The following is a 15,561-nucleotide window of genomic DNA, read 5'->3' as shown; positions in this document are numbered from 1 at the left end:
CTCATTCCTCCAAGTATCTTGTCCACATCCTCGGGTTTCACAAACTGAAAAGAATCCATCAACAGGAGTCCCCCAATCCTTATGCATTTTGTAATGTAAGCATTAATCAAAACAAAAGGAAATACTATTTTTCCTAATAAATACCATTACATATTACCAAACTGATATTACCAAATTTCGCAACCCCCCCAACAAAAAAACAAAAACAAAAACAACAACAACAACAACAACAACAACAAAAACAATGCCTTTCTCAAATAACCCAGGCATTGCTGGGTCCCCAAGCTAGTTACTGAATGTATCAGGCTTTATAGTGTGTAGTCAAATATTTACACATTTATTCTGCAGCAGAGTCTCAATTGCCTTGTGAAAAAACAACTGCTCAGATACATCCTCAATAAGGTAAAAGGCAACAACTATCTTATCCTTGAGACACATGTAAATAGGTGATTGCAGAAGGTCCAAAATGATCACTTGTCGCATTCTGACTTTAAATAATCCTCTTAGCAAAGAGCATTGTTTTCCAACACTTGCAGCTACATGGAAACACTACACTCGGCACCTGCTGCGGTGGCAACTCTCCAGGCCCACCACGTTGAGTCTTAGATTAGCTTTATGCCTAATTCTTTCTTTCTACTGCCAATCACAAAGATGTATTAAGTATTAAGTACTCTGGAACTGGCTTAAAAACAGTCACTTTTTGCTGGGAAATAGACATTATCTTCCCTAACGCACCTATGGTATTGGAAATCTTGAACAAAAAAGTGGTATTATATATATATATATATTGTCTCATACAGAAGTATTAGTTCTCTGGCTAAAATTATTAACTCCAGTTTCTGCAGAGAAAGGCCAAACCATAAAGCCCTGCTTTGGTAGCTGTAGTAAAACCAAAAACAAAACCAATGCATATGTATTTGATTCACAATATTGAAGGCCATTGGAATATTTTTAGGAATGGTTTTTTCTTTAATATGGACCACTGCTCTCATTTTCAAATCAAACTGTTTTGTTTGGTTGAGACTCAATCTCCTACAATTGGCTAAGTCCAGGATGTGCTAAAATAACACTGGCCAGTCTTGGCATTGGAGAGTTCCTGACCTCGACAATTAGCAAGCTAGTGGAATTTATTAGTAGCTAGCAGATGCCAGGCATAACATTCTGTCTATTTTAACTGAACTAATTTGTCATTTCCACATTAAGCATGGCTTCCTTCATCCTCTTTATTTTGACAGCTGTCCTGAGACTGGAACACTGCAGCAGTCACATTAGATGGGCACAAATAATGGATGTTATGGATGGTATCAACTTGGTCTTAACAAAGCTTCCACTCATAATTGGTCTTTGAGCTAAAAGAAAGACCAGCAATGCTCTGGCTTTGCATGGTGTGCCTAAGTTGAATCAGTCAGCTGTCAAACTCATTGTGAATTCTGGATTTAGTTAGTGTGTTCTGTTACTTCTCCCTTTTCTGGTGACAATCTAAATTAGGGATGGGCAGCTGGCAACTCCTGGGCTGAACCTGGCTTCTGACACCCTTCTAAGCCCTTGTTATAGTCTGGAGAGCTGTGATATTCATGCTAAGCACTGCTAAAGCCATGAAGCGCTATTATGGCCAGCGCTTAGCAGCCCTAATAAAAAATTAACCAAGGTTGGTATGGTTAAAAAAGAATTTTCTCACCATTTCTTTCATCGGTAATTCATATGTAATGTTCAAAGGGCAGATTAACTCTGTTTACATCTTGACCCTTAACATCTCTCAGTTGAATATGTATGCATGCAAAGTTTATACATTGTCTCTCTCTCTCCCCACCCTCCTTTCTATCCTAGTCTTTTCCCAGTTCAACACTCAAAGAGGCATCGCTGAGCCTGAACCCCAGGTCTCAGTGGTAGCCAGGGGAGCTTTTGCACAATTAAATCTTGTGCGCCAGCTGCATCCGTATCTTGGAAAGTCTGACTTTGCCACAGTGGTTCACACTCTTGTTACATCCTGAATTAATTACTGCAATGCACTCTATGTGAGGTTGCCTTTGAAGACTGCTCAGAAGCTACAGTTAGTCCAATGAATGGCAGCTAGGTTGCTCAATGGAGCGGGGTACAGGGAGTGTACACCCCCCACCTGCTCCCAAGCACAATTCAAAGTGCTGGCTTTATAAAGCCTTAAACAGTTCCAGCCCTGTTTACCTGTCTGAACGTATCTCCCTCTACAGACCACCAAGGATGTTAAGATCATCTGGGGAGGCCCTGCTTTCAGTCCCACCACCTTCACAGGTGCAACTGGTGGAGTTGAGAGACAGGGTCTTCTCCGTGGTGGCTCTTTGGCTCTGGAACTCCCTCCCCAATGAAGTTAAATCTGCCCCCTCCCTCCAGACCTTTCATAAAAACTCAAAACCTGGCTGTGGGATCAAGCATTTGAACAATAGATGGAATAACCGGGAAGGGAATGTTTTAAGTGACCACAGTGATGGACCTGGACTGTGATTTTGAACTGGTGAAGTGTTTTTAAATTGAATCGCTTATAATTGTTTTAATCGTTGTTAATTTTAACTATGGTTTTCAATGTATTATGCTGGCATTTAATGATTGCCCTGAGTCCCTCTTCGGAGGTGAGACGGATGGAATATAAATGCTCGAAATAAATAAATAATAACAATTTAAAACCCACTGGAAAATGAGAGTAAACAATAAAAAAAAGCAAATTGCATCATATATCACAAAACAAGAACACACATATTAGCGTAAAATTAGCAAGTTCCAGTTCCAATTTTGGTGGAATATGTATTTTATTGTTGGTCATGAAATGTGTGTCTAAACAGAAAAGTTTTGTCTGCGAAAAATAAGTAGGGAGGGTGCCAGTCTAACTTCTTTGGGAAGGAGGATCCAGAGACTGGGGAAACTACTGAAAACACCTTCTCACATGTTCCCATCAGATGTGTTTATATGGTGAAACAGAGTCTCTACAGGAGATCCCAAACAATGGCCTGGTTTGTAAGGGAAAATATCCTTCAAGAAACCTGTACCTGAACTGTGTAGAGTATTATAAATCAAAACCTAACTTTGAATTGTGTCTGGAAATGAACTGATAGCCAGTTAAGCTGTTGTAGTGTTCTCTGTAGCCAACCTCAGTTAGCAATCTGGCTGCAGCTCTTTGGACCAGCTGAAGTTTCTAAATACTCTTCAAAGACAGCCCCATGTAGAGCTCATTACTGTAATCCAACAGGATGTAACTGCGTAATGTGTCATTCTGGCCAGTGTTAATTTCTTAAGCAATGGGTGCAACTGGCACACAAGATTTAACTGAATTCACTCCTAGCCATTGCTGAAACCTTGGTTTCCAGACTTAGAACTGGACCTAAGAGCACAACTAGCTACGAACCTGCATCTTCAGATGGAGTGTAATCCAGCATATTCTCAATCTCTATTTCCTGATCTGCCTTTTAACTGAACATGACCACCTCCACTTGTCTGAATTAAGTTTCAGTTTGTTTTCCCTCATCCAGTCCATTAATGGTGACAGACACTGGTCTGGGACCAAAGCAGCTTTATTGGCTTCTGGTGGAAAGGAATAATCATGTCAGAATACCAAATGGTGCCTTTCTCAATTCAAGGCTGCATAGTAACGTTTTTTGGAACCTGAAGCGAAACAACAAGATTTGTGTCACATTTTCTGGTATTAAAATACAGTTATTATTGCTAACTAGCTAATTGCCGACCTTTCATGATATCCCTCAAAAGTCACTCGAGAGAGCTGTTTTGCTCTTAGTTAATGAATAAACCCTGTGAAATCGAGCTTTTATAAGAATCTTGGTCTCTAATAAGTGTGCTTGAAATTGCAGTCCAAGAAAGAGAGGCTTTTAGAAGGGTTTCTTGTTTATTTAATTGCAACAGGGTATTCCAGGTGATGTTCCACTTGATTAAATATTTGGGACAGCAATCTGATCCTTGATGTGGGCTCTTTTGTGCAGCAAAATTATAAAATGGATTGATTTGTCTCAGTGTGTAGTAGAATGACTTAAATATTTACCATCATAAGAATTACATGTGTTGAAAATTATAACTGAAAATGTAGTATTTATCTAGCTATTCATTTATTTATTTCATTTACAGTATTTATATTCCGCCCCTTTCACCCCGCAGGGGACTCAGGGCGAATTACAATGCACATATACATGGCAAACATTCAATGCCAATTAGACATACAACATATATAGACAGACATAGAGGCAATTTAACATTCCAGCTTTTCCGACTTCATGAGGGTTTGCTCAATTCCGGCCACAGGGGGAGGTGCCACTTCACCGTCCACTTGTGACACCAAGTCCTTTGATAGAGTACTTCCTCATTCTTCTGCATGCTGCTGGAAGGTTTTATGGTGTCTTTAATTAGTTAAATTAGCCTCTCAGCATAAAGTGGTACCTAAATTTCCTACTTGACAGATGCAATTGTCTTTTGGTCTGCATAGCTCAACAGCAAGCTAGACTAATGGCTAGGAACTTACTTCGACCTGGGCTAGCTTCAAACTTGGTCAGTAGTGATTTAATCTTGCTGGCTACTAACTAGCTGCTCCACAGCCCAGTACAACCCTTATTTGTTTATACCCAACACTCTGTTCCAGAAGATGAATGGCAACTCTGAGTTTGGGTTAAGACTACTCAGATCATACAGAAAACTCAACAGTTATGAAGAGATGTGAACTATCATATTTAAAGTTTTCCTCACAGCCCAATACTGTCATCAAGCAGAGCTTGGACAAGATATTTTCTCTCTCTATTACTCCTAAGCCACCACCATTTCTAATCATGCGGACTAAAGGTTTCTGTGAGTTGACTCTAACAATAGCAGTATACAATCGCACCTTTCTTCATAGTCCTTACAAATCACAAACATAAAAAAATTACCCAAAGATAACAATTTTTGTTTTCATATAATTTTTTTAATTTTGTTGAACCAGTGTGTTTATGAGCTGTCACTTCTGAACAAAAAAAGTAAAAATTTAATCATTGGAGCAACAACAAAAGGAGCAGAGCTTTTGTTAGAACTGCCCTTGGAATGTCTGTGTGAGTACAGTGAATATTCTGCTCAGAAAAAAAAATACTGGAAGCTCAATTTAATTCTGACTGATAGTAATTCTTTGATGAAGCCAGACTGTGCATGTTTCGCACCTATGCTTCTAGTCTTGGAACCATTATTAGATCAAAGCACAGAAGGGGGTGATTTGATTTCACGTTTCCCAGCGGGAGCAGTAATCTGATCAAGAAATCCCAGCAGGACGATACACTAATATTTGCTTTGTGCATTTTAAGTGTAATCCATTTATGTAAATACATTTTTTGGTGAATGTCTTACAGAATGTGAAATTCTTTGCTGCCCTCAAGTGGTTACATTGAAGATAGATTCTCTCTTATTGATAAAATTTAGATTATGGTTTAAGATATATGCTTGCCACATCTGAGCATGTGGTTTTATGTGTGACTTCATTCCCCAATCTACTACATTCAGTATTGTGCAGTATCTCAGAAGTAGAAACTGATTGTTGACATCTGGATTATTACAATCAGTCCTTCGCATTTGTTGGGGTCAGGGACATGGGACACCGGTGAAAGTGAAAAATTACCTTTTTAAAACACTTTGAGTCTCCTTATGGAGAGAAAAAGTGAGATATAAAAAAACATAATAATAAACATAATAATAAACATAAACATAAACATAATAATAATATCTAGGTCTTCAAGCCTGTCTCAGGCTGAATCTACACTGCCATATAAAATCTAGATTAACAGATTTGAACTGGATTATATGTATCTAAACTGCCATATAATCCAGTTCAAAGCAGATAATCTGGATTTTATATGGCAGTGTAGATGGGGCCCCTATGGTCAGCAGGGAAACTGGAAATTTCCACTGGAAACTGACCATAGAATCACATTGGGAGATCCAGGCCCCATCTATACTGTCATATAATGCAGTTTCTTTATGCATCTTAACTACATTGTGCTGCATTACATGGTAGTGCAGACTAATATAACAAGGTTCAATTGAGTTAAACTGCATTATGAAACTGCATTATAAATCAGTGTCAATGTGACCTAGAGAAGTGTTCTCTCTGGAAATCTCCAGGTTGTCCAGCATGCTTGAGGAAGTTGACCATAGAGTCATCTGGAGGACCTAGAAATTAAATCTACAAAAAAACAAATCCGCAAAAGTCAAAACCACAAATGTGGAGGAATGGCTATAATCTTCTCCAGCTTTTTAGCCTTCCTTTCTTCCCTTCTTTTTAATTCACAAGCTCAATCTGAATTCTTTATTATTTTCAGGGACAACCTGGACAGCCGGGACCACAAGGTCCAATTGGGGCCCTGGGTCCTGTAGGTCCAATTGGTTTGCCAGGAGAAAAAGGCCAGAGAGGTGATGTTGGTCGGCCTGGGTCTGCTGGAGAAAGAGGCGACATGGTAGGTAATACTGTAATCATCCTGAAATAGTGTGGCTTTACTTTAAAAAACAAAAACAAAAGTTGTACAGTGTGGGCCTTATGCAATCTCTTTTTGTTATTGTACTATTTCAAGTAAACATATATTCCAAATCAATTTTTGCAGTGTTGCCTTATACATGTCAGACACCCTCTAACATTTCAACTATGAAAACTGGGATATATGTAGCCAATTAATATCAGTGTTATCAAGGTAGGAAATGCTATTAATGAGAAAAAAAGCTCAAGAGGAGCTTGAGAGTCTGTAGTAAATGGCAAGCTGTTTCACTTCAGTGGACTGCAGGCCAAAACCAAGATCACAACAACATCAGTTGTAGGACTCCAATATGTTGATGATAATGTAGTCTGTGCTCATTCAGAAGAAGACCTACAAGCCACTCTAAACGCCTTTGCGGAAGTATAAAAAAGTTTGGCCTTTCACTGAACATCAAGAAAAACTAAGTGCTCTATCAGCAGGCATCAGCCAATCCCTCTGCAATGCCAGAAAGACAGCTTAATGGTGTAACACTAGAAAATGTTGATCATTTCCGCTACCTTGGCAGCCACCTCTCCACAAAAGTCAGCAATGACACTGAAATACAATACCACCTGAGCTCTGCAAGTGCAGCACTTTCCTGAATGAAGCAGAGAGTGTTTGAGGATTGAGACATCTGTAGGAATACCAAGGCGCTTGTTTATAAAGCTATTGTCCTCCCAACCCTGTTATATGTCTGCGAAATGTGAACTGTCTACAGACATCACACTCAACTCCTGGAACGATTCCATCAGCATTCCCTCTGAAAAATCCTGCACGTTGTTGGTAAATTGAGATAAATCACCTTCCTTATTTCACTTGCTTCAAGCTTCTGCTTGAAGGCACAAAGTGGTAAAAACACTGGACTCAATTCAGCTTTCACCGGAAAGTGGCACTTATCTTTATTTACACAATTTAAGAGACAACCTTCAGTCATGTCCACTCACATCTCGGGACACTGCAAGAAGCACATTCCTTTCTTATCAGTCCTTCTTTTCTGGCCTGCACAGGAACCTCCAAAAGTGAAACTCTACCAATATTACTCATCTCTATGTTTTAACTCATGCATTACTGAGACCACACAGTTTAAACTATAATCAATGTTCATACTTTAACATTATATACTGACACAAATCTCTTGGGAAGACAGGGGACAAATGTCAGTGTTCTGGAAGAAACAAAAACCACCAGCATTGAAGTGATGATCCTTTGCCATCAACTCTGCTGGACTGGCCACATTGTCTGAATGCCCGATATTCATCTCCCAAAGCAGTTACTATACTCTTAACTCAAGAATGGAAAATGGAATGATCATGGACAGGAAAAGAGATTTAAAGATGTCCTTAAAACTAACCTTAAAAACTGTGGCATAAACACAGAGAACTGGGAAGCCCTGGCCGTCAAGCATTCTAACTTGAGGTCAGCTGTTACCAACAGTGCTGTGGAATTCAAAGAGTCATGAATGGAGGGCGAAAGGGATAAATGTTCAAGAGAAAGGTGTGTTAAGTCAACCCTTGTCTGGACCACTTTCCATCTGGAAATCAATGCCCTCACTACAAAAGAACATGCGAATCAAGGATAGGTCTCTATAGTCACATACGGACCCACCACCAAGACCCTACACTTGGAATGCAATCATACTCGGATATAAGGAATCGCCTATGATATGATATGACTGGGAAGAACAAAATTTTGCTCCCTCTTCTTCCCCTTGCTAAGTTAATAGGGTGCAAACTAGTAGGAACTCTCCCTGCTAAATCATCATGACATCAGCCAGATGAACTATGAAAAAAGAAGAAAGAAACACACATTCGACCCTTCATTTTCTCAAAAATATAAAGTACGGAGGTTTTCTTTTGTTTGAACTTTTTTAGACTACAGTTCCAACCCCCGCTTTGGTGACTATAATCAATAGGCATACTGGCTACGATAATCTGGGAGTACTAGTCCAAAAATAACTTTTCAAACATTTGTGAATGATATTGCTGTCATCTGGTCTAGACAGCTAGGGTTGTATTGATTCAAGCTGTCTAATACTGATTCATGTCATTTATCCTTCAAGCCTAGAAATGCCTACATGTACTGGCAACAGCTTTCCAGAAACCCAGCTAAAAGTCTTTCTAGTCCTGTTATCATATTTACTTTTAACTTAGTAAACTGAAAACTAAAACAGCGATTCTAGATATGTAAAATGTGCAATCTGCTACATCACTGTTGACCCCAACAATTTAAGAAAACAAGTACAGTGTTCCCTCACTTATTGCGGGTGTTACGTTCCAGGACCACCAACGAAAAGTGAAAATCCACTAAGTAGGGATGCTATATTTATTTTAATATTTATACGTTCTTTTAGTAGTTATACACTACTTTAAGTCTTTATAAACCCTCCCCACACACTTATACACTTCATAATTTTTTCCTTTACCTTATAAACAAAATCCTTTGGTTACTTTAGTTGAGCAGCAACTTTTAGAAAGCGCTCCACTTCCATTGGGCATATATAAGAAGCATTCACACATGCATGCGCAGTCTAGTCCTCACGCTTCCTTACCCGCCTCTGCTGCAAGTCGACCCAATAAACACCTCCAGGGCACTTCCAGGGCTGCGGTAGTGCAGTAGGCCACTCTTCGTGACCAGCAGCCCTTCCCCATCGCACCTCAGGCCCAGCCTGCTCACCAGCCTCCCTTTCTAAGGCCCATTGGCCTCAAAAAGGAAAAACCGCAAAACAGCGAGTCCGCAAAAAGCAAACCGCGAAGTAGTGAGGGATTACTGAATAGCCATAATGTGATAAGGCATTTTGCAAACACATTGGTATAAGAAGAATATTCTATTTGGGGGGAAATTCTACATGTTAGTTGCTTTGAAAATGAGTGCATATTTTAATCTTCTTTATTTTTTTCCAGGGTGCTACTGGAGTTCCAGGATTTTCAGGTGTAGATGGTGTGCCTGTAAGTCTACTACCAATGGCCATGATTTTTATATATAGTAAGCCCACTTCTTCTTATGTGAGCTCATTGAACCCCATGTCCAAATTACGACTGTGGAAGTGTATATGTTTTCCATGAAAAATCTCCTCTTTGCCACTGCTGTTGCTGTTGTTCTGTGCTCATCAGTTGTTTCCAATATACAGTGACCCTAACATGAAGTTATAATGGGGTTTTGTAGCAAGATTTGTTTACAGGAGCTTTGTCTTTGCCTTCCTCTGATTTTGGGAGAGTGTGACTTGCCCAAGGACACTCAGTGAGTTTATGTGACTGAGCCAGTATATTGATAACACCACTCTGATGGCCGAAAGCGAGGAGGAGCTGAGGAGCCTTCTAATCAAGGTGAAAGAAGAAAGCGCAAAAGCTGGGTTGCAGCTAAACATAAAAAAACCCCCCAAGATTATGGCAACAAGAATGATTGACAACTGGAAAATAGAGGGAGAAAATGTGGAGGCCGTGACAGACTTTGTATTTCTAGGCGTAAAGATTACTGCAGATGCAGACTGTGGCCAGGAAATCAGAAGAAGCTTACTTCTTGGGAGGAGAGCAATGTCCAGCCTCAATAAAATAGTAAAGAGTAGAAACATCAGACTGGCAACAAAGATCCGCCTAGTCAAAGCCATGGTATTCCCTGTAGTAACCTACGGATGTGAGAGCTGGACCTTAGGGAAGGCTGAGCGAAGGAAGATCGATGCTTTTGAGCTGTGGTGTTGGAGGAAAGTTCTGCGAGTGCCTTGGACTGCGAGAAGATTGAACCAGTCCATCCTCCAGGAAATAAAGCCCGGCTGCTCACTGGAGGGAAGGATACTAGAGACAAAGTTGAAGTACTTTGGCCACATCATGAGGAGACACGACAGGGAGCTCTGGCGTGGGCTGGTCCATGAGGTCACGAAGAGTCGGAGACAACTGAATGAATGAACAACAACAACAAAAGTTGCATTGCATCACATTGGCTCTCCTGTGGCACTGTACCAACCTGAGTCAGTTCACTCTCCTCAGCTGCTACTCAGCCTGAGACAATTAGAGAAGAAATAAAGTATCTCACGAACAAGTCTATTTGGCCATGTTTTAAGGAAACATTAAAAAACATAAACAGCCTTTGAGTTGTAGAAAATATGCTTAACCTTTTCTTGAGGAGTGTGATGTTTACCATGATATCTTTCTGTATCAAGGTTCATTATAAAGCTAGTAGATACAAGAACTGACAAATATTTACAGAATAAACATTTTGTTAAATAGGAAAGCCATATATACAATGACCTATGTACACTATAAACTATGAATCAGATGAATAATTTGGGTTAATTTTGTGCTCAAAATCATGAAAATAAGTTTCACAAATGATACTACATTACATATATAACATGAAGGTAAGTCCCCATTTCTTTGTTACTTAAATCTAGAATGGGATAAGCTAGAACACACAGGAATGGTTTATAACTTCTCCTTGTAGTCATAGTTTTCCTTTGATCCAGGTTGTTCTGGAACAGCTGTTCCAGGAGCTCCAGATTTATTTGCTGTGTTTAAATGTTTGTGTGCAATCCCATGCTTGGGATTTTGCAGCAGGGGGTTTCCTGTTATAATTTGCATTTATAGGGTAGGCCACCTGCCAATTATAGTTAGGATTCCTGGTCCCGCCCCCTTTTTGCTTTTTGGAGGGAAGGGAGCCTTTTCCAGTCAGTCACAGAAAGGTTAGCCAATGTATAGGATGTGTTTACTTCCCTGTACAAAGGCTTCAACCTTTAAGAGCTCCAGGGAAAGAACACCAGGGAAGCATTCCCACAGCTTTAAGGGTCTCCGAAGAACTCCAGGGATTCCTTTTTACAGCCTTGGGAGTTTCCAGGAAGACAGCCAACTCTAAAGAACATCCATTGCCTGTCTGGTAGGTCCTCTCAGTGTTTCGAGAAGCAGTTTGGCCTGGCAGAGGAGCCCACACCAGCGGGGGTTGGATTTTAGTTAGCCTTGGGAGAAGTTAAAAAGGGGAATTTTCCTTTGAAGAAAGTTATGCGGACAAGTTTGAGAGAGCTGATACCTTACCAAGAAAGCTTTACAATTCCTGTTGGATTCATTAATAAAAGACTTTGTTGTACCTTTTAAGCCACTTGAAGATTCCTTCTGTAAAGGAAGCCTCTGAAAACTTTTCCTAGGGTCCCTGGCTTCCCACTGGGTAAAGGTTACACATCCTATATCTAAAGTCAACTAGCTATAGGCCCAGCGGCGACAGAACACAGGTATATATTGTTTTTACAATGTAGATGTTCATGACCTAGGTCCTACATTAAAAATGCCCCTTTCCTTGTGCCTGTCTAACCTCAACAGATGCTCCAAATGCCACTTACATGGGGAAGAGAAAGTGGAAGGAGGCAATATAAGTAATACAGAATCAGCATTTAAGGGAGCCGCAGTGGCACAATGGGTTAAACCTTTGTGTTGGCAAGACTGCCGACTTGAAGGTCGGAGGGTCGAATCCGTGAAACGGGATGAGCTCTTGTCTGTCAGTCCCAGCTTCCCATGCGAGGATATGAGAAAAGCCCACAGGTTGGTAACACATTCAGGGTTCTGCTGGGCAATGTTCTTGCAGATGGCCAATTCTCTCACACCAGAAGCAATTTGCAGTATATTCTCAATTTGCTTCTGACATATTTTAAAAAGCATTTGAGGGGTGTTGAAAGGGCTAGAGAATAGCCTCTGCAACATTTCCAGAGAGAAATATACTACACATATACACATGTATATCCCTACAGGATGTTGCACCATATTTGATGAAACAATTATCCTTATTTTCCCATGTCTTTGGATCCTTTCTAGGGGTTACCAGGACCAGAAGGACTGAGAGGTCAGCCTGGCTTAGATGGATGCAATGGCTCAAGGGGAGATCCAGGATTTCCTGGGGAAGCTGGGCGAATTGGACCAAGAGGCCCATTTGTGAGTATAGGTTTATTATGACCGTATCACAGGTTTTTAGGTTGTATTCAAACATGGTGATACATAGAACATACTCCTTTCTTTTTTTAAAAAAAAATGATTAAAGTCCAGTGCATTGTATAGAACAACATTGCACTTTTGGTTGGCCCAATAAAGGTATTATTACGGAATGGGTTTTGTTGTTTACAACAGTGATTCTAGACAGCAATGTTACAAGCAATGCCATTAATTCTGATTTGTTACTGCCCAAAATTGCTCCTCCATCCTCTTCCCTTATTATAAACTTTCCACAAGATACCTGGTTTTTCTGTGAATGGAAACAACCCTTATTGAATATAACCCTATAAACCGACATGCCTTTTCCTCCACCTTAGCTTCATGAAGACTTGAAACATGCCTTTACAAATTAGATTCATTCTATAAGTAAATAATATCGATATAGTTAGAATCAGAACTATAATCAGAACTATCAGGACCAGGCTGTGGTGCAGCTAGTTAGTAGCCAGCTGCATTAAATCACTACTGACCAAGAGGTCATGAGTTCGAAGCCAGCTTGGGTTGCAGTGCACTCCCAACCATTAATAGTTTAGCTTGCTGTTGCCCTATGCAGCCCAAAAGACAGTTGTATCTGTCAAGTAGGAAATTTAGGTACCACTTTCTGCGGGGAGGCTAATTTTACTAATTTATGACACTCTAAAACCTTTCACCAGCCGTGTTCGTAAGAATGAGGAAGTACTCCATCAAGGAATTGGTGTCACAAGTGGACAGTGAAGCGTCAGCAACCCCTGTGGCTGGAATCGAGCATACCCTCATGAAGCCAGAAAGCTGGAATGTTAAATTGCCTCTGTGTCTGTCTATATATGTTGTATGTCTAATGGCATTGAATGTTTGCCATGTATATGTACATTGTAATCCACCCTGAGTCCCCTGTGGGGTTAAAAGGGCGGAATATAAATACTGTAAATAAATAAATAAATAAACTCTTGTTAAATATAGGCACATCATTGCTTCAGTCTTCAAAACCAAGGTCATGAAATTATTCTCTAACTGATTTTATTTTTTTGCAGGGTTTTCCTGGGGAAAAGGGAGAAAAAGGAAATCCCATATACATTACTGAATTCATCAGAGGACCTCCTGTAAGTGTGATGACATGTTTTATTCAAATAATCTTTGAATAAGCATATTATTAGAGAACACAGAAATGCTTGACCATCCCAACAACCACCATGTCAGACTACACAGAGAAGCCATTGAAATCCATAAGCATGTGGACAATTTCAACAAAAAGGAGGAAACCATGAAAATGAACAAAATCTGGCTACCAGTATTTAAAAAAACCCTCTAAAATCAGGACAGTAAATAAAGAGCAACATGGAAAAAAGGGAATTTCAGACAATAATAAACCAGGGCCAGCTAACACCTCCCAACAAAGGCTCCTCCAGGCAGCAACCAGCCAAGCTTTGAAGTTGCAAGCTTTCAACAACACATTGCCCTTTTCCCCTTTGTTAGTTGTCTTTTCTTTTCCTAAATAAACACATGTTTGAATGGAAGATGCAAAGAATTCAACCAGTCTATATTTTGCACCAGCTCAGCAAATGGTCAGATGTCTGTCACTATAATTTGTAATCACAATTTATAAACTGTTTTACCTTGATCTCTCATGGATTAATATATTTTAATCAGTGCAAACTTAGAAATATTTACTCTGAGTTTGGCTCGGCTATTTCAATCACCTTACTCCCAATTCGGCATTTGCGGAATCCAACCAATGTGAAATAAAATGATACATTGATATAACTACACGATCATTTTGCATATTTCATTTGAATGTTCCCTATATGAATCATGAATAACTCTGCATCTTGATATACCACACTTTAGAAACTTTTCACTTAAGTCACTATACTGTGACAATATCTTCCATCTAACAACTTGGTTATGATTACAGGGAGAAAGAGGAGATGCTGGACCCCGTGGCCTGCCTGTAAGCTCTTCTATCTTCTTGATCTTGTTTGGTTTTGTATGAGATGCTCTTACTATCATGGATATTATACACTATTACCTGGCGGTTGTCATGCAATCTTTTCTAATGCTGAGTTTTAAAAAAAAATGGGCAGAGGACAAGGAATAAGTGGGGAGCGGAGAATCCAAAAATGCATTAGTCATAGGATTTGGTATCTCTGAATTACCTGGATGAGTTAAATGAAATTTCTACATAAAATACTAGCAAAATTTCCCCTTGAAAACTCAATAACAAAAAAAAACTGTGTGTCATCTGTTCTTAGGGCCCTAGAGGAGAAAGGGGGCCAAGAGGTCCACTTGGTTTCCCAGGCCAACCAGGGGTACAGGTATAGTACTATCAATTTTATAATTGCCAATATAAAAGGTGGGACAAGGGAGGGAGAGGGGAATCGCCTTCCTGAGACACTGCAAAAAAAAATAATAATATTAAAGCCAGCGTTTTTTATTTAGTTGTGGGTGTGGGATAGTCTTCCAATTAATGTCAAAACTGCATATAATATATAACAGAATTTTGACATAATCCCAGTTATTTTGCACTCAAAGGAAAAAGACCATTAATTTCTTTGAATAATGAACTCGAAATAAAATACACTGCCTAAGGAAATTTCCCCAAACACATTTGCACAGATTCTTCTGATCACAAGTGAATCACTACTATATATGTGTCATTCGTGCAGTTTACTATTCTATATCTTTGAGATGCTAAATTATTGTACTTGACTATATCTGACTTGTCGTTCTTTCATTGTCTTTAAAGGGCTCGCAGGGTCTACCTGGTTTGGCTGGTGAACAGGTGAGATATTGTTTTTCCTGACAGGTTATTGTATTTATAAAACTAATCTCCCAGTACATTTGAAACCAATCTACGACCCCTTCCACACAGCTGAATAAAATCCCACATTATCTGCTTTGAACTGGGATATATGTCAGTGTGAACTTCCAGACAGCGGTAAAGTCATGCCGACCTGGGTTTAAAAAAACCTGGGTTGGGGCAGACGGTGGTCCGCACAACAGTCTGGAAGACTTGTGCTTTTGGGGCTAGGTGTCTCCTGGAAACTTCTGAGAGGACAGCGAGAAACTCAGACCACTTCCCCAATCCCCCCCCCCCAAATCACTTTAAAAATAAAGGTCAT

At 39.8% G+C, this 15,561-nt stretch overlaps 1 protein-coding gene across 1 annotated transcript in view; it reads left to right on the top strand.

Annotated features, from left to right (window-relative positions):
- The window catches only part of COL4A4 (collagen type IV alpha 4 chain), a 93,991-nt gene that overhangs the window by 27,131 nt on the left and 51,299 nt on the right, over positions 1 to 15,561 (top strand). Inside the window, exons 5-11 of the mRNA XM_067465967.1 lie at positions 6,312 to 6,446; positions 9,401 to 9,445; positions 12,290 to 12,406; positions 13,474 to 13,542; positions 14,355 to 14,390; positions 14,692 to 14,754; positions 15,186 to 15,221. Of these exons, the coding sequence (XP_067322068.1) occupies positions 6,312 to 6,446; positions 9,401 to 9,445; positions 12,290 to 12,406; positions 13,474 to 13,542; positions 14,355 to 14,390; positions 14,692 to 14,754; positions 15,186 to 15,221 (501 nt within the window). The remainder of the gene's footprint in view (positions 1 to 6,311; positions 6,447 to 9,400; positions 9,446 to 12,289; positions 12,407 to 13,473; positions 13,543 to 14,354; positions 14,391 to 14,691; positions 14,755 to 15,185; positions 15,222 to 15,561) is intronic.

This window comes from Anolis sagrei, chromosome 3 (genome assembly GCF_037176765.1).
Source record: "Anolis sagrei isolate rAnoSag1 chromosome 3, rAnoSag1.mat, whole genome shotgun sequence".
In the NCBI taxonomy this organism is placed as follows: domain Eukaryota; kingdom Metazoa; phylum Chordata; class Lepidosauria; order Squamata; family Dactyloidae; genus Anolis; species Anolis sagrei.
The sequence above is the reverse complement of the archived record's forward strand: the minus strand, read 5'-3'. Positions and strand labels throughout refer to the sequence as shown.